The sequence below is a fragment of the Dryobates pubescens genome, chromosome Z, assembly GCF_014839835.1.
Source record: "Dryobates pubescens isolate bDryPub1 chromosome Z, bDryPub1.pri, whole genome shotgun sequence".
NCBI lineage: Eukaryota > Metazoa > Chordata > Aves > Piciformes > Picidae > Dryobates > Dryobates pubescens.
Genome location: NC_071657.1, coordinates 28,470,683 through 28,490,124, shown reverse-complemented (window position 1 = coordinate 28,490,124; position 19,442 = coordinate 28,470,683). Strand labels below are relative to the sequence as shown.

At 42.0% G+C, this 19,442-nt stretch overlaps 1 protein-coding gene across 3 annotated transcripts in view; it reads right to left on the bottom strand.

Annotated features, from left to right (window-relative positions):
- Nucleotides 1-19,442, bottom strand: part of DAPK1 (death associated protein kinase 1) — a 109,836-nt gene that overhangs the window by 4,171 nt on the left and 86,223 nt on the right. For 2 of the 3 annotated variants that reach the window (XM_054177974.1, XM_054177975.1), the window contains 6 exons: nucleotides 16,505-16,582; nucleotides 13,236-13,458; nucleotides 9,651-9,839; nucleotides 7,721-7,918; nucleotides 2,299-2,437; nucleotides 782-902 (listed from right to left, as the gene is read on the bottom strand). In XM_054177974.1, the coding sequence (XP_054033949.1) occupies nucleotides 782-902; nucleotides 2,299-2,437; nucleotides 7,721-7,918; nucleotides 9,651-9,839; nucleotides 13,236-13,458; nucleotides 16,505-16,582 (948 nt within the window). Of the gene's footprint in view, nucleotides 1-781; nucleotides 903-2,298; nucleotides 2,438-2,923; nucleotides 2,964-7,720; nucleotides 7,919-9,650; nucleotides 9,840-13,235; nucleotides 13,459-16,504; nucleotides 16,583-19,442 lie in introns of those variants that run through there. The other variant, XM_054177976.1, reaches the window with a different exon arrangement.

The window sequence follows — 19,442 nt, the reverse complement described above, 5'->3', positions numbered from 1 at the left end:
AATTTCACACAAATGGAAACATTTCCCTTCATCTACAGAATGAAGTAATATGCTCCCTTTGAATTAATTTGACAAAAACACCCTAATAGAAGTAGCTGCAGAAGGTCTTGTGGGTGTGTCATGCAAGTAAGAAGGCATTCAGTATGAAGAAACCCGAAATCCATTTAGTACAGGCTACTTAGCAACTTGACTGGTCACCCTCCGTAAGGAAGTCTCAAATCATGGCTATTACACCTTTATTGTCATGCACATGTACATGTACACCTATACAACTCCAAGCAGGTATTTTTCAGGAAAAAAAGTGTGGTAAAAAGTTAATACATATTCAGTCCACATCTATACTAGGAATTGTCTTTCTATCAGTTGATGAAACTGTTCTGCTCTGGTGGGGTTTTTTTAAGGAGAAGCCCATTTGCTTGAACAATGTTGTTTCTTTGTCATACTGAAAGAAATAAAAGTATTAAAAAAAGAGAAGGGCGAATGCTGGAATCCATCCTGTCCACCAAAAATACAAACCTGTAATGCTGAGCAATCTCAAACAATTTCCTTGCAAGAGACATCACTGGTGGCCTGTAAAAACCACCTACAATTTTGAAAATGCTGACTGAGCCTTTGATGTCAGGAGACTGTTTATCACCAGGTCTTTCACACATGCTGCACAAAATTTGAACAGCACTCATTTCTTTAAATGTCATAATTTAGTAATTAAAGTTACAGTTAGTTATTACTCAAGATTTCCATATTTTGGCTGCTCCAACCCAGACCATTAGACATTACTTACAGAAATTATCTGGCTTCTTATTTCTTGCAAGTGATTTCGGAGAAGCTTCATATCTTTAGACCCAGATGCTCCAGCATCCAAGACAAACAACTTGTCTGAAACGTGCAGATCGTTTCCAAATCTAAATGAGAAAAAGCAAGCAATTATTTACTTCGTCCCAAATATGGTTTTATCTCTTCATCTAGTTATACTTCAGTCTTGCATTACAAGAGAGCTATTTCTTCTTCGAGGCATGATGAAAGAGTTCAAGTACAGACTATGATAAGATATTCTATAAGTACAGACAGTAGAGCTGCTCCCTAATTTTCTTGAAAATAAACAGAGATATTAAGAGAAAATGGCTGTATTTCCTGCTCGGTTGCATGGTTTAGTTGATTAGGTGGTGTTGGATGATAGGTTGGACATGATGATCTTGAAGGTCTCTTCCAACCTGGTTTTTCTATTCTATTCTAAAGAGGGCTGAAGGTAAGTATGAAAATTACTACTCCATCACATAACTTGCCATTAGAAAACCAAAAATTTTACTAGAGAAGAGATGGAAGGAATTTATTCTTTTTAAGGTCTTAATATTTGTTGTTTTCTTTCTTCTCACTTTACACAGTTGTCAGTCCTATCGACACCAGCTTTCTTTCTCAATTCCTTTTGACTTTTCAACCACACATACTTGTTTTCCTAGCTCTGGACTGATTTGCATTTAAAAGGATTCCAACATGAAAGACTACACACAGGTAGTATCTGTTGGTTTATTTAAGATACTGCCCTACTGATGTTGTGCTGGAATTCCTACATCCAATTCTTGTACACTCTAGACAGCTGTCTGTGCTCACACGTATGGATGGTTCCTTGTACCATGTGTTACCATTTACATCCTCACTGTGAATATCAATTATTTTTACTTTATACAATAGTATGTTTGTGAAAAATCCCCTATTTCCATTTTCCTGTTTCAAACATCTGCTGAATTTTTCCCTAACTCCTGGGTACCAGCTTCTTGGATGACCTTGTCACTTCTGCAACTCTATCATGTCCAACTCCTCGCAAACTGTGTGGAGAGAGTACCTCCAGGCCTTTTTAAAGTCTTTTCCCTACCTATCCTAAATCAATTCAGAGCAAAAGGTGGCCCTCCTGTAAAGCATTCCATTTTGAAACCAGAGTTTGTAGCTGCGAACTGCCCATTGTCTGAGAGCAGTGCGAAACCTGAGCACCATGATGTCAGACAGATGGCTGATAGGGGCCTTAGGATATATCCCACTGTTTACAGAGTAAGACTTTGTAAGTCTTAACTAATTTTTGCACCACTTGACTCATTTTAGTTCATTTGAGGCAGGTCACTCACTGCACATTGGTAAGTATTTCAAGTTTTGCACAGTATAAGCTTCCTGAGCATACTCAAAATATCGTAACGCTGTAAAGCTTAAGCTGCATAAAACCCCACAACATGTTTCTGTGTATTGAAGTATTTTATCTTTCTGCAATGACATGTTTAGATGCTACACAGAAACACACACCCCACTTACCTGTTCCTGATTTCTTTCAGCAAGGACATATCTTTGTCATACCAAAATTCTCCCCCAACAGGACGAGGAAGATTCACGATGTCAGCGTGTGTGGCAACCAAAACAACACGGAGGGGACTTTTGAGCTTCCCACCAAATGCTAGAAGACAAGCAGAGCATCCCCTCACTATGAGACACACCGATGGAGATGGCTCTTACTGAGCTACAAAAGTACCAATATATTTTACATTCTTTACACCTATCACTTCTGTTGTGGATTTACCAACTCTATATAGCTATAGCGTTCTTACACACCACTGGTGCTTTGACTGTTATCTGCTTACAGAATGATCTACAGAGTGTGCAGTTTGAGTAGCTAGACTCTTTGGGTAACACCAGATGCATTTATAATATGAAACTTTATGGTTTTAACAAAAAAAAATCAGTAATGCTAATGATACGTCTGTTAACTACAAATTATGACAGCATAAGGAAAAATAGTTAAAAGTAACAGCTTCTTGAAAGGGTTTCTCATAACCTTTGGATGGTCCTTAACACTACAGGTGCAGATTAGAGGATTATAAGTAGAACACAAAATATCTACAACATTCATACGTTGGTATGAATGCTATTTTGCAGTACTTACACAATGACCTCTCACTTAAGTGAGAATTAAGTAGGAAAGCCTGGCAGAAACCATGAAAAAGAATGAGAAAGAAAGATACAAATGGCATGAATGTAGTGACAGTATGGAACACAAGAGTTTTCAATCTTTTCTCAAACTATCATCCAAAAAAGAGAAGACATCATTAGAGTATTTTAAAAGAAAGGCAGCATATGCAATCCTGCTGTTCTACTGAAAAAAAACCCTTCACATGGGAGAAATATACTTTAATCACTGCTCAGTGTTTTCACTACTTAAAAGCTGCAGAATTTTGATTCTTTCATATAAAGCCACATTTTACCAAGCCTCTGCATAGCGCATCAAAGTGAGTATTTTGTATTTTTAGTTTGGCAGTTGAAGGACTCAGTCAAAGTAACAGGAAAGTACGTCCAAAAGTGTAAGTTTTCTGACAGTGCCAGTTATTACACATTGCTTGACAGTTCTGTAATTTTAACACAAAATGCATGGTTACTGAAATTGAGCTGATCAGTGTGAACACTGACCCAAACCAAGTATCTAAATACTAGTGGTAATGAGTAATTAACTTGAATTCTAGCTTGGTCAAAACAAGAAGTTTCCTCAGCAGACTGAGGAGATGTGAAAGGCTTCCAGCAATTGCAAATTAACTGTACTGTCAGCTTTGACACTTTTCTGCAAACTCCTGAGCTTTTACTTCCAGAAGTAATTTCATGTTGGTCAGATCCAAATGGTCATGCGTTGTGATTTGATCTAAAATAGAAAATGAACAACATGCAGATGCCTTTGCTCATCGTTACTATCAAGCAGAACACAGAAAGAGAGGGAAAATACTTTTTGCACTATGTAAGTATTTGATCTGCTTGTCGGGTGAGTCCCTGGCAGTGTTATTAACATCTGTGAACACCAATTTATATTCACTGTCCAAATAACTCTTCTGTTCATATAACCAAGACACATGTCAGAGCTTGGTTGAAGCTGTCACACAGTGCAGACCACTGCTCAGGTACACACATGGTATATGGAACTAGACCTACAAACTTTTTTATTTTTCAAAACCAGTTATTTAAGTTAATTTGTTTGCCTGCTGAGTAACTCTTAGTTTGTTAGAAAGCTTAAATATAGAACAGTAAACTTATTTAAAACCTGTGTAAACTCTAAGAATATTTGAAGAGGAATTTCCTAGAGATCCTGGTATCTGTATGCTCTGATGCACCAGAAGGTTAGCAATGGAATTTTGGGTTCTTTGATCAAGGGGCAACTTTTACTGCACCTGACCTGCTGGACCTTGATGGGGTGAATTTATCTAGAAAGGGCAAGAGGGTACTAGCATTGGAGTTGGCAGGGCTCATTGGGAGGGCTTTAAACTAGGTCTGAAGGGGGGTGGGTGAGGAAACCAGTCTCTCTGGAAAGAGTGGGACATAAATTTGGGTTAATTGAGAAATCAGCAGCCCAGCTGAAGTGCATGTACACCAATGCACGCAGTGTGGGTAACAAAGGAGAAGAACTGGAAGTCTTGGTCCAACCAGGAGGACTATGATATGTTGCTATTACAGAAACATGGTGGGATGATTCACATAATTGGAGTACTGCACTGGGGGGGTTACAAGCTCTTTAGGAGAGACAGGTAAGGGAGAAGAGGAGGAGGGGTGGCCCTGTACATTAGGGAATCGTTAGATGCCTCAGAACTTGAGGTTGCAGATGAAAGGATTAAGTGTCTGGGGGTTAAAACCAGAGGGAGGCCTAACAAAACTGACATCCTGGTTGGAGTCTGTTATAGACCACCCAACCACGATGAGGAGACAGATGAAATATTCTATAAGCAACTGGAGGCTGTCTCCAGATCATCAGACCTTGTCCTTGTGGGTGACTTTAACCTGCCAGACATCTGCTGGGAAATTAACTCAGCAGAGAGGAGGCAGTCCAGAAGGTTCCTAGAGTATATAGAGGACAGCTTCTTGATGCAGCTAAGTGAGCCTACCAGGGGTCAGGCTCTGCTTGACCTGCTGTTCTCAAATAGAGAAGGGCTGGTGGGAGATGTGATGGTAGGAGGCTGTCTAGGTTTCAGTGATCATGAGATAGTGGAGTTTTCAATATTCGGGGAAGTAGGGAGGAGCAGTAACAGAACCCTCACTCTGGACTTCTGGAGAGCAAACTTCAGCTTGTTTAAGCAACTTCTACAGAAAGTACCCTGGGCAGCAGCCCTTAAGAACAAAGGGATCCAGGATGGTTGGACCTACTTCAAACAGGAGCTCTTGAAGGCACAGGAACTGGCAGTTCCCATGTGCCGAAAGATGAGCCGGCGGGGAAGGCAACCGGCCTGGATGAGCGAGCAGCTCCTGGAGGATTTAAGGGAAAAAAAGAGGCTGTATTGCCTTTGGAAAGGGGGGGAGGCAACTTGAGGTACGTTTAAGGCTGTTAGAACATGTAGGAGAAAAATTAGAGAGGCAACAGCCCAATTAGAACTTAAGCTGGCCACTGCTGTGCAAGACAATAGAAAGCATTTTTATAAATATATTAATGCTAAAAAGAGGAGCAAGAGGAACCTCCACTCCTTAGTGGACCTGGAGGGTAACACCGTAAATAAAGATGATGAAAAGGCTGAGGTTCTAAATATCTTCTTTGCCTCAATTTTCAACAGTAAGGCGGAAGGACTCCAGGATACCTGGCCTCCTGAACTGGTTGATGGAGTCAGGGAGCAGTGTAGTGCCCCTGAAATCCATAAGGAATCAGTTAGGGACCTGCTGAGCCACTTGGATACTCACGAGTCCATGGCACCAGATGGGAACCATCCCAGGGTGCTGAGAGAGCTGGCAGATGAGCTGGCCAAGCCTCTCTCCATAATTTTCCACTAGTCCTGGCTCACTGGAGAGGTCCCAGGTGACTGGAAACTGGCCAATGTGATGCCCATCCACACAAAAGGCTGGAAGGAGGAGCCAAAGAATTCCAGACCTGTCAGCCTGAGCTCAGTGCTAGGGAAAATTATGGAGCAGATCATCTTGGTGGCAATCACTGCACACCAGAAGGATGGCCAAGGGATCTGGCCCAGCCAACGTGGTTTTAGGAAGGGCAGATCCTGCCTGACCAACCCAATCTCCTATGATCAGGTGACTGCCTGGTGGATGTGGGGAAGGCTGTGGATGTAGTCTACCCGGACTTCAGCAAGGCCTTTGACACCGTCCCCCACAGCAAACTTCTGGCCAAGCTGTCAGCTCGTGGCTTGGACAGCAACACTCTGTGCTGGGTTAGGAACTGGCTGGAGGGCCGAGCCCAGAGAGTGGTGGTGAATGGTGCCACATCCAGCTGGCAGCCAGTCACCAGTGGCGTCCCCCAGGGATCAGTGCTGGGGCCCATCCTCTTCAGTATCTTTACTGATGATCTGGATGAGGGGATTGAGTCCATCATCAGTCAATTTGCAGATGACACCAAGTTGGGAGAAGGTGTTGATCTGTTAGAAGGTAGGAGAGCTCTGCAGAGGGACCTTGACAGGCTGGACAGATGGGTGGAGTCCAACAATATGGCATTTAACAAGTCCAAGTGCCAGGTGCTGCACTTTGGCCACAACAACCCCATGCAGTGCTACAGGATGGGGTCAGAGTGGCTGGAGAGCAGACAGACAGAAAGGGACCTGGGCATACCGATTGACAGCTGGTGGAACATGAGCCAGCAGTGTGCCCAGGTGGCCAAGAAGGCCAATGGCATCCTGGCATGCATCAGGAATAGTGTGGCCAGCAGGAGCAGGGAAGTCATTGTGCCCCTGTATCTCAGCACTGCTTAGGCCACACCTTGAGTACTGTGTCCAGTTCTGGGCTCCTCAGTTTAAGAAGGACATCGAGACACTTGAACGTGTCCAGAGAAGAGCAACAAGGGTGGGGAGAGGCCTTGAGCACAAGCCCTGTGAGGAGAGGCTGAGGGAGTTGGGGTTGTTTAGCCTGGAGAAGAGGAGGCTCAGGGGAGACCTTCTTGCTGTTTACAACTACCTGAAGGGTGGGTGTAACCAGGAGGGGATTGGTCTCTTCTGCCAGGCAACCAGCACCAGAACCAGGGGACACAGTCTCAAGCTGTGCCAGGGGAAGTTTAGGCTCGAGGTGAGGAGAAAGTTCTTCACAGAGAGAGTTGTTAGCTGTTGGAATGTGCTGCCCAGGGAGGTGGTGGAGTCACTGTCCCTGGAGGTGTTCAAGAGGGGATTGGATGTGGCACTTGGTGCCATGGTTTAGTAGTCATGAGGTGTTGGGTGACAGGTTGGACTTGATGACCTTTGAGGTCTTTTCCAACCTTATTGATTCTATGATGAGGATAACGTATTTAAGTCCGAACACAACTCTAGCATCTTTAACATCTGTTAAAGTTGCAGCTGCTACTTTACAATGATGGTCTGTCCTGTTCTCACTGACAAGACTAATTTGTGCTGGAAATACTGTTAATTTGGGCTAGATAAAAGCAGCCATTAAGCATTATCTCTAAAATTGGATTTAAGTGGTTCCAACCCTTTGAAACACTTTTCCATGCAGCTTATCTGATGCAGAACTTTACCTGCCATTTACAGAAGTAAATCCCAGTACCACAGGCTGCACTGTACCTCATGGCCCTTTTTAGTTGGGACTATGTGGGATGTACAGCTCTTCAGGCTAGTTCCACAGATAAAATTCCCTTTCTCTAAGAAACCTTACGTAAAGTTTGGATGTAAAGGGGATGAAGACACATAACAGCACTCAACATGGAAGATGTACAAAATCAGAGAGAAATGTAAGAAGCTTTACCCCACAGTCCCCTCATGTTTCATTAACGGGATGAAGAACTTACCTATTGGCTCTTCAACTGGGACTAATGATTTCAGGAAACTGAGCCAAAAGGTCACTTGGTTTAACTGGATTTCATAAGGCTCCTCAAGACTAAAAAGCACTATGTGAATTGCAGTGGTATCATTTGCAGCAAAATAATCATAACAGCAGAAATATACAGGATTCCCAGAGAATTCCCAGATGCTGAAATCACCTATGCCTGAAAAGGAGACAAACAGATAAAAGAGATCACTTATTTCAGCCATGGAAAGGCAAACAAAAGAGTTAATCTGACTTAAACTTTCACACAGATAAACCATATATATGCATGTGAAAAAGCAAAGCTGCATAGGCAATCATGACCAAAAGGAACTGGTTCAGTCTGAGAAGCTTAGAAGGTGGGTCCTCAGAATCTGCTCCTCTCTTATATTCACTTCTCTAGGACATTCATATGGACACCACATGGAAGCACCTATGTGTCAAATGCAGGCAAGTTTATACATTAAACTGGCCTTTGTCTTGCACAACAGCAGCTCCCCTAAGAAACAAATATAGTGACTTCCATTGTTTTCCAGCTTACCTTAAAATACTCAATATTTTTATTAATTTTTATTTCTTAACATACCACCACTGGTAAGAACATTTGCAAAGAGAACTGCAGTAGTCACAACATGGTATTAAGTCAGGACTGAAGAATCACCATGCTAAGGATCCCTGCAGCACTGTACTTCTTTTTGCTGCCTTCTTTAGCTTCAGGTGAGACAAGTATTAGTGTGCTGTGCTATATGGTGCTTCCTAGGTGCATCATCTGGTTAGGGTGAAGTCTGCTGCACTTGTGCTACCTCTATGCAAATAAATGCGAATCAAGATGCATCTCAAACTTCTAGAACAAAAGAAGCCTGAAACCTCAAATCTGTTATGACTACAGTTATTCAGAGTTGATCCCTGTGCACACTATGCATTCTGTATCAAGACAGAACACGGAAAGAACAGAACCCCCTTCTGTCAGTCTGTTGCACAGCTCTATTTCACTGTAGAATTTGACTTGGTTACAAATTACACTGAAGAGGAATTAGCCTGGACAAAGAACAAGCTTTAGCTACATGGCAAACTCATAAACAGCAAGGACAACATTTTACCACTGCATGTGTTAGTGTGCATATACTGCATTCATAAATTGGCTTCTCACAGCAAAATAAAATCTTGATTAATCCTAACAGCCTCAAAATTCCAGCTGCTAAGGCATGTGAAACATCTTATGAAGAACTGATCCTACTGAGAGTGATCTTACCACTTATATAATGATTAGTATAGATAGTGGTGTATATGCACTGTTTGCATGGCCTGCAGAGCCAACAGGCATATATGTACTTGTGTCAAATTCTCTGACTGATGACCCCTTTTACTGCTAATTGGTTTCAACAGCAAAGCAGTTAGCTTCCTTTAAAAAAAAAAATAAGATAACTGAAGCTCCATTCACTGTCTCTGGTGAGCTCACCAAACATGCTCCAGCCCTTTACAGGGTAAGAATTATAGGTCTTTCATACATCTTGAATCCACTTACATGGTGAAGACACTTGGGTCTATGGGGTCAGATTATATCTGATAAAATCCCCAAAGGATGTATAGGTGAAAGAGCCTTCACTCTTGCAGCTGGTTTGCCAGCCCACTCCTATTATCTCAAATCCCTCCTTCCTCCTGCCCCACTTACCTCGAAAACATTTCTGCATGATATTGTACAGATCTGACGTAAGCGATCACTGTGTGCAGTACAGGTACAGAACTTCATGAAGATGTATTTTCTGCTTAAACAAACCAAACCCCACCAGTGCTGGATTCTCAAGCACAATCACTACAATTCCAAGTCAGATTATTTTTTTCCATCTTTATGTTTAAAACCAAGCAACATAGTCCTGCAGCATTAAGGTGCTTGAACCCAGGGTTCTGCTTACCGTACAAGCAGGCATTTTGAATCTCAATGGCCTTGGTGGATTGGTCATCAGCAGAGAAATGAGAGTGATGAGCAGGTGAAACGAAAGCTTCTAACACCCCTTTGGTCAGGCCTGGCTCAAACATCATACTACGGCTTCTCACACTGACATTCTCACAACCAGGATAAAGATTCGTAATGCTTACTGAAACTGGGTCAGGGAGAAGAAAATGAGATTACAAACCATGTGAAAATCATAATGAGGTCACTTCAAAGTAAGCATGCAAGATATAAAAGTCCATTAAAAAAATAAAAGCTCTTTAGAGAAATGATTACCAAGCTGTGAACATACAGTACTACATCCATTTTCTGAATGACGAAAGGGAAAATATTAGAATGGTCCTACAGAGCACTTACTGCTCTTTACCATATACTGCTGGATGTGAAACACTGAAAAAAATCCACTAAATGATTTGGGAATTAAAGGTTTCAATAGTTAAAGATCTTATGTGTTGCAAAGATATACTTATTTTGCCCTTTTTTTTTTCACTAAGGGCTGCAATATGGCTTGGATGGGAGCACACTGCGTTGGGTTAGGAACTGGCTGGAGGGCCGAGCCCAGAGAGTGGTGGTGAATGGTGCCACATCCAGCTGGCAGCCAGTCACTAGTGGTGTGCCCCAAGGATCAGTGCTGGGCCCCATGCTCTTTAACATCTTTACTGATGATCTGGATGAGGGCATTGAGTCCATCATCAGTAAATTTGTGGATGGCACCAAGTTAGGGGCAGGAGTTGATCTGCTGGAGGGTAGAGAGGCTCTGCAGAGGGACCTCGACAGGCTGGACAGATGGGCAGAGTCCAACGGCATGAGATTTAACACATCCAAGTGCCGGGTTCTGCACATTGGCCACAGCAACCCCATGCAGTGCTACAGGCTGGGGTCAGAGTGGCTGGAGAGTGGCCAGGCAGGGAGGGACCTGGGGGTGCTGGTCAATGGTAGGCTGAACATGAGCCTGCAGTGTGCCCAGGCAGCCAAGAGGGCCAACGGCATCCTGGCCTTGAGTACTGTGTCCAGTTCTAGGCCCCTCAGTTTAGGAAGGATGTTGACTTGCTGGAACATGTCCAGAGAGGGGCAACGAAGTTGGTGAGGGGCTTGGAGCACAAGCCCTATGAGAAGAGGCTGAGGGAGCTGGGGTTGCTTAGCCTGGAGAAGAGGAGACTCAGGGGTGACCTTATTGCTCGCTACAACTACTACCAGCACCAGAATAAGAGGACACAGTCTCAGGCTGCGCCAGGGGAGGTTTAGGCTGGATGTTAGGAAGAAGTTCTATACAGAGAGAGTGATTGCCCATTGGAATGGGCTGCCCGGGGAGGTGGTGGAGTCACTATCATTGGAGGTGTTCAGGAAGAGACTTGATAGAGTGCTTGGTGCCATGGTTTAGTTGTTTAGGTGGGTTGGATTGGTTGATGGGTTGGACATGATGATCTTGAAGGTCTCTTCCAACCTGGTCTATTCTATTCTATTCTATTCTATTCTATCCTATCCTATCCTATCCTATCCTATCCTATCCTATCCTATCCTATCCTATCCTATCCTATCCTATCCTATATCATTGCATGGCCTATTTTCATTGGCATGGAAATAGTATGTATTCATACAGTTGATTCCTGTATATAAGTGAGGAGGAAAATATCACTGTGTAACAACTGTTTGCTCTGAAATAAGGAAGAAAAGCAGGCCCTTAACCAGAATTATTTTACCATTAAGCAATTTATTTAGTTCATGCTTAATTCAGATTCCTGAAGAGTACTTGAGAAATCAACGGGCTTTGTAATTCACCTGCACCATCTAGTGGAGAAAGTTTAAGTTCTAATATATAAAGAACTACTTGTCAGCTGTAAACTATTTACTTTGATGTCTGATATTGCAAGTGTAATACTTAAATTTTAGGCTCCTGTAAATAAACAAACGGTGAATTCATGTGAGTGGTTTTTAGACAATGTAAACAAACCTAAGTGCATGATCAAGTACAGACCAAACTGTGCTGGTAAATGTTTATCTGCTTGTCACTCAGCCTGTAATGTTACTTACTCATATAATAATTTGCACCCCAAAAGAAGAGATACCGAAATAAACAAACCCCAAAACTCCAAATATTGAAATATCAACACAGAGGCTGTGCAAGTAAAGACTTGCACAGATCTGTGCAGTTTTCGAGTGTGCACAGCACTGCACAACTTCATATCTTTATATATAGGTAATCTATTTTTAAGTGCATTCTTTAAATTTTCCATTGTGACTAGCAGTCGTGCCAGATTTTATGATGGTGTGAGCACGTAACACCAACATAAAAAATAAACAAATCTATCTTCAGTCAAAACTTTTCCTGCATTGCCTCCAGGAATTCATATTCCTCGAGTGACTTACTTCACCTTGTATGACAGTAAATTAAAATAAAGAACTTCTGGATGATTTTTTTTATCAGTTCCTTTATTCTGTTGTCATAGATGTGAGCTCACTGTGGTAAATAAACAGCAAATGGACTAACAATATTTGTGCCAGATGCCTTGTCTTGAAAAGCTTCTTCAGGTGACCAGAGTGAAAGTAAAGATGAAATCTGCTACTGTCACTGTTTTAACTTAACTAACAATGATTACTGAAACCTAAACCTGCAAGTATTACTTTCTGAAAGGTAAGATTTTCTAAAAAAAAAATGGCAAACATGATCCCACCTAAATCTTGAGCAAGACCATGTCCAAAACTTCAGTCTAAAGCTGAGCTCCTCAAAGTGCTTGCACAGCCTCTCAGTATTAAGAGACCTAGCCGAAACAGTTCACTTCTCTTTCCATTGTCCTTCTGCCACTACAGTGGGTTATTCCAAAGCTGAGCACATGCTCAAGTGTAAACCTAGCCTGTTCCTCCACATTTTGCAGCTCTTCCCACCTCACAAGGGCCAAGTGGTGCTACATGGACAAAACTTCCCTATTATTTGCACACACTTACTTCGGAAATGTTTCTGCTTTACAAAGCCTCTATTTCCACCTTGTTTGGAGACTAAAATTTTAGACACCTTTAACTGGGCTAACCCTCTCCTGTACTTTATAGAAAAGCACTCCAAGGCATCAGAGGCAGTTCTGATTCCTGTTATCACTTAAAGCTCACGTAATGATGCAGCAACGGTTTCAATTTTGCGTAGAGTTTATTGAAGCTACTCAAACACAAAGGCTGACAAAACATAATCTCCAAAACCACAATGGTGGAATTTGGTCATGACACTTGTGTTCACAGCCCAGGATTTTTTGAGTGAAACAAAGACCAATGTTCTCAAGTCCTGTCTTCCAGCCTCCAAGTTCACTTATGCAGCATGTAAATAAAGAAAAACCTTAATTACACTTGCATCCTCCACACCGGCAGCTCCTCTTTGCTCTTTCCTTAGGTATAACCCTGTGCACAGAGAACTCAGTACCCTCTTCTGCTTTGCTTTACTTTTTTTACATGCTAAGCCTGTCTTGTCTTTCACAGCGCAGCCAACAACTCTTCCTTAGGAGCTACACAAACTAAGAGGAAAACGTTTTCTTGTTCAAATGTTACAGCTTCAAAGCCATACCTGAAGGTTTGGAAGACAAAGGAGATGGAGGGAATCTAGTTGAATTTGTGGAGGAAAGCCTAGGTCTGCGTCTTCGGAAAAAACTTCGTATCAGGCCACACTTGAGAGACTCCACAAGGGTTGTTTTCCCAGCACCAGAGTGTCCAAACAGCTTCAGTTTGATCCGAGGCTGTGGATTCTGTGTGTGCCGCAATTGCTGGATAAAAAGCCCCCGGTGAGTATCCTAAAATTTAACACAAAGAAGAAATCAGAACATGTGGCAGGGAACTTCTGCCTCCCAACAAAGCTCAAAATACAAACGCTTTCCTGCCAAGTTCTCCAACTGCTTTACCATGCAAGTGATCAGTTACTGGCAGAGGGAGAGACAGGTAAACAAGACACAGCTGACTGCTTGCTCTCAAGAGCCTCCTTGCATCCTCATAAGAATCACACATGACATCAGGCTCAAGATCAGTGAATGGGATCATTTTGACCTCTGATGGAGAGGGCAAAGAAGGAAAACTAGCCTCTTTCACTACCCATTATTCTTTTTACTTGTCTGTCTCAGCAGTGTAATCAGTATCCATAATCTTATACAATACACATGCAGCCCTGAAGACTTCTGTAGTGACAGCTACCAATTGACCAACGTGAAAACTTGATATGCATTTCCCCTCTTCTTTTTATCAACTTCTCCTGTGCTTCACAAATCTGCAAGAAATCTCCTCTTCATTTTCCCTCTCCTATGCCCAGTTCTCTGTTTATTTGCATTTCAGTTCTTTGCAAGGTTAATATTGCTTCCTCCAGATCACTCTTATCTTCGCTTTCCTCACACAGTTCTTCTTAAAGCCCTCTCACATATTAATCATCCTCTATTTAATACCCCTCTACTTCAAGTGTACATCCTCTTCACTCAAGTGTCAATAAATCTGCCTCTCCACTTACTTCTCCTCTCTCAGTTTGCCCTCTCTGTGCATTCACTGCCTTTTCTGCAGCTGCAATCTCATCTTCCTGCACAGGCCTTCTGTCCTGAGTTTGCCTAGGATAGGTTTAATTTTTTAACATTTTTTTTTTCTACTAGACAGCCAGCTGAACCAGCCAGTAGAGTATTCAATACCATATCAACTCATGCCAGGACAAGTGTGGGTGCTTTGAGCAGGTGCAGTGATGGGGTAGCCACAGGACAGTCAAGTCAGGTCTGGTAACCACGGTCAGTGCTGTGTTTTGCACCACTCACTTTATAAACCATTTCAACACCATCAGTGTGCTTCCTGACTGGTGTTACCTCTTTGTGCTGTTCTGTTAAAAGTTCCTCATCTTACCCCACTGGATTTTGCCTTTTTCTTTCAATTCACCTTCTCATCCCACCAGGGGGCTGTGTGTGGGGTATGAGGCAGTTGCGTGAGTGGCTGCATGGGGCTTGGCTGCAGCTGCATCAGAACCATGACATCTTTCTCAAAGAGAATCACATCTCCTTCTGAGGAGCTTTCCACTTTGGGATGCCCCATTTCCCTTCTGTATTTTGTCTTGTAGTAGGATATTCTTACTGTTCCTGCCAAGGACAGAGTCAGGGATGAACAAACTCAATGTGTCTTTCCTCCATGCCCAGCAGGATGCAATTAGATGTGGATGCTCTATTCCCCACACAAGCTGAGCTTGAAAAATTGACAAGGGGATGCAATGCAGGAAGGCAAACTGTCATGTGCATCTCACCACAGAAAGCCTAGTTTTAAGAAAACAGGGAAAACAGCAGAAAGATGGAAAGGCAAAGGAACTAGCTTATTCTCTTGCTTCATTCTCCCATTTGGAGCTGAGAGAGGCTCTATTGTTCTGCATTAAGCAAGTTTAACATGGGGAGTGAGTCATTAAATGAGCACCTACATCTTCTCAAAATTACAGGCTGAGAAAATTGACAGAAATAATAGCACATGTAATTTAGTTTGTTCCTCTCTAACATGCTTTTTAAAAGTAAGTTAGTCACAATGCGAATACTTCACTCCCTCATGGCTAATGCTGAATCCTTTGTAGGACTCACTATGACAGCAGGTTCACGTGTATGCTCTTAGATATAAAACCCTCCACAGGCACTGAAAATAAAACAAATGTCAGGTATGCTCTGTACTAGATTGTATTGACCAGTACTAGAATATTTTCAGGGATGCAATTTATTAATGTCAATTAGTCAGATTCTTTGTTTCAAACTATACTCTGATGAAATATGTAATTACTGTACATTTTCCCCATATATACAATCAGGCCTTAAACAATTAAGTATACTCTACTATCAAGAAGAGAGTTGCAGCTACTAACATTTTCACAAGAGATTTATCTGGCCTTCTCCTTTTTGTTCTAGGTCAATTTGTATTAGTTCCATTTTCACATCATGACTAAACCAAAAATGTATCCACTTGCATGCAGACACAAGCAAAGGTTCAGTGTATGTATACAACATGGATCCTGTTATAAAAAACATTTACAAAAGTTATCACTGCAAAGGAAGCCTGAACTGTGGCACTTTCTGACACCTTTACTGAAATAGTTTACAATTCTAACAAGTATAGATTTACTGTTAGGACTAAAGGACTATGGCAATGAGTGGTACACACTATTTTCTATTACTGCTCTGAAATGGTTATTTATTTCAGTTTTCCACATATTGTTCAACATAATTAAGACAGAATTATTTTAACTGGTCTGCATCTTGCCTGTAATGTCCAGGCATATGGTCCATGAACCTTCATGGCCTAAGTGGTATTACCTATACAGGACAATCAATGCACATCAATTGTGTCAGACTCACTGCCTTGCAACAGCCTCAGATCAGCTTTACCTTCTACTTGTCAAAGGATTTAGATACTATAATTGCAGAATTAGAAGAAATTGAGAACTTATGCAACTGTTATTCTATATGGTAATAAAGTTTCTAGAAGGAGCACAAACATCTCATACTTCAAAACCCTACTCTAACTAAAACTGTGATTGTGGGGAAATATGTCTTCTTGTTGCACATGTTAACTCTCAATACTTTATTTTCACATTTCTTCTAAACACCTCAGATGCTTTGCTAGGCGCTGTAGACACAGGGTAAGACAGATCAGCCATGTAGAACAGCTTAGACATTTTTCTTAGCATGTACATAAAGAAACACCATTCCAGTAAGTTGGGGTTTTTTTGCAAGAGCTTTTCAGCACGACTGTTATGATTATCTTACTGTATGATTTCCTAAGATCAAACTTTTGGTAGTATCTTAAAATCTGGAACACCTCAGCAAAAAGTTGTGTATTCCCAACCTTTTTAAGTCTTGCAAGCAGACTGGCTACATGTTCATGCTGCTCTGCTCTGGCGAGATCTTCTGCCGTTTTCCCATCCTGTTAAAACACAATTCATCAGTAGCAGTTTCTTCCTTTTGCCAACAATAAAAAACATTATATCCAACACAGCTCAGCTAGTCAAGGCAGTAACAGAACTGCTGTCAGATTCAAATGAAATTGGGGAGGAAAAAAGCCACCAGCCAACAGATAGTAGTAAATACCCTCCACTAGAATTCCTGTTTTTTCCAAATTGCCAAAAAGAAAAAGAAAAAAGTAGAATGCAGACCAAAATGACATTTCCTTTATGAACTGGCACCTGGATGCCACTGTAATGAGACACTTTAGATTTGGAGCCTGAGAACAATGTCAATAATCCCCATCTGAATTCCTCTTCTCACCAATTAGAGGATGATAAGTTCTAGGCATTACATACTAAAGAGATCTAAAAGTTTAAACAGTTCACAAAGTGAGGACATACCAACATATTCACTCATATGAATGAAGAGTGACAGTGGCATATCAGTCACTGGGAGTTTTGAGGAAGCAAGAACATTGTAAGCGATGCGGTTGAAACTGCGTCATCAAATTAAAAAGCAGAAGTAAAGCTGCCTGCAGTGTTCCAGCTTTGGCATTTAATTATGCACATTTCACAGGTCAGCAGTTTAATATTAAATAGGCTGTAACAAAAATTGCTCAATACTTCCACTCTCACAACATTACCACTATTGCTTTTTTTTTTTTTAAATTTGGGTAACAAGTAACTCAGGAGCACTTTGTTTCTTTCACTCTTTCAGATAAGAGATTTAGATTATTAAGAAGCACTGCAAAACTAAGACCTCTTTTTGTGCTTTTATCTTTGATTTCACAGAATCGCAGAATGTTCGTGGCTGTAAGGGACCTCGAAAGATCATCTAGTCCAACCCCCCTGCCAAAGCAGGATTTGCTAATTTACATGCTAAACCTGTATTGTCTTACTCACATCCTGAGGTAACGACGATTGTTATCCCTACATATGAAATAAATATCGCTGACAATTGTTCACCTGTTTCCATAGAGGTTGTTACATACCCCAGATCAGGTAATTCAGACAGAACAGGAACAGAACACTTGCAAGAAACAGCCAAAATTGAAGTTGACGGTGTGAACTGACTGTATTTCAACCAATACCTTACCCTCACATTGTTACCATAGTTGACATGGAATTGCAGCTTTAGCAAAGAAACATCTCAAGGTAGTTTCTAAAATTAATTTTCCTTAGAGAAGATACATCAAAGAGGGAGAATTTCTTTGTGTTGACCCTGTCCTCCAAATCCAAGTTAATCCTGAATGCCAGTTGTATTAAGAGGAAAAGTGGTACAGTGGCTGGGCAGCTACCCTGCCATCAGAATGGCTTCAATACTTCCAGTGCCTCCTTGAGTGTCCAGTCTCAGGCACATCCAGAGGAAACCAAAACCTTCAAATAAATGGGAAACTTTGACCCCCTTCCTGAGAATCCCTGGGGTAACAGGATGTGGTCCTGACCAACATAAAGAGTGAATTTTGGTTGGATCCTCAAATCTTTGACTTACTTTGAAGTCCAAAGAAAGACTACTACAGCCTGGCCCTGCACTCTACCACAGCACAGTATTTTCCTGTTGCAGGGTGAGGTTGGAGAAGACCTGGCAAACTCCAGCACCAAACAGTGACAGATCCCTGCACAGGCATTGACCCTTTGAATCAGAGTGGGTTCCACACATCTGGATGGCTATGCCACAACTGCCCTAACTTGATACCCTTGCTTACTGCTTCTCATTGCTTCATGAGGCTTGCTCTGGCTTTGGCTAAACAGCTGTACTCTGATACATCATTTGTTTAGCTCAGTCACAGCTATTTGGGCACAAACACAAAGGATATAAGACATGGTGAAGCATTTGGCAAGGAATGTGGATGGCAGTGGCTCAGTCAGAGCCTGGCCAGTGAGCATGGTTATAATGGGATGGAGGTGACCACCCCCCAAAATAGAAAAATGGCAAGAGGAAAGGTTCCAAACCCATGGTTTGAGAATGGTTGCTAAAAGACTAAGCTTTGTGTAGAAAGCACAAGTCTACCTGTAACAGTAGGATGGCACTGTCATGACCCAGAGGTCCCACCCCACTCCCTTATAGCTTCCTGAGCTGAAGACCAGCTGTTCAATACAGCTGTCTAATCTCAGTTCAGGCTGCTGTGAAAGAAGGTGACCTGAAAGGAAATCACACCAGGGGTGTTTGCATTACCTTTCACTCAGGCACTGCTCTTAGGCTTAAGATTTTGCCCTTGGTCCTTACTTGAACAAGGCTACATCTACTTATGTCTGCATGTGGTCATGTATCCCATTGACCCAGCACCTAAACTCCAGGTTTGACCTTGAACCTGTCTCTTTACTATAGACTTATGTGGCAATCACTAGACTCTTACCACAGAATTGTTTTATTTGGAAAAGACCTTGAAAACCACTGAGTGCAACCATTATGTAACTCTACCAAGACTGGTTCTAAACCATGTCACATAGCACCACAACTATACATCTTTCAAACACCTTCAGGAATGATGAATCAACCACCTCCCTGGGAAGCCTCTTCTAGCCTTTTGGTGAAGAAGTTTTTTCTAATATCCAATCTAAACCTTCCCTGGTGCCACTTCAGGCCATTTCCTCTTGTCATGATACTAGGGAGAAGAGGTTGGCCCCCACCTCACTACAACCTCCTTTCAGATAGTTGTAGATAGTGGTAAGTTTTTCCCTCAGTCTCATTTCCCCATGTTAAACAATCCCAGTTCCCTCAGCTGCTCCTCCATAGGACTTGCTCTCTAGACATTTCATCAGCTTTATTGTCCTTCTCTGGACCTGACCTAGCACTTCAATGTTCTTCATGTATTAAGGGACACACCTGAACACAGTACT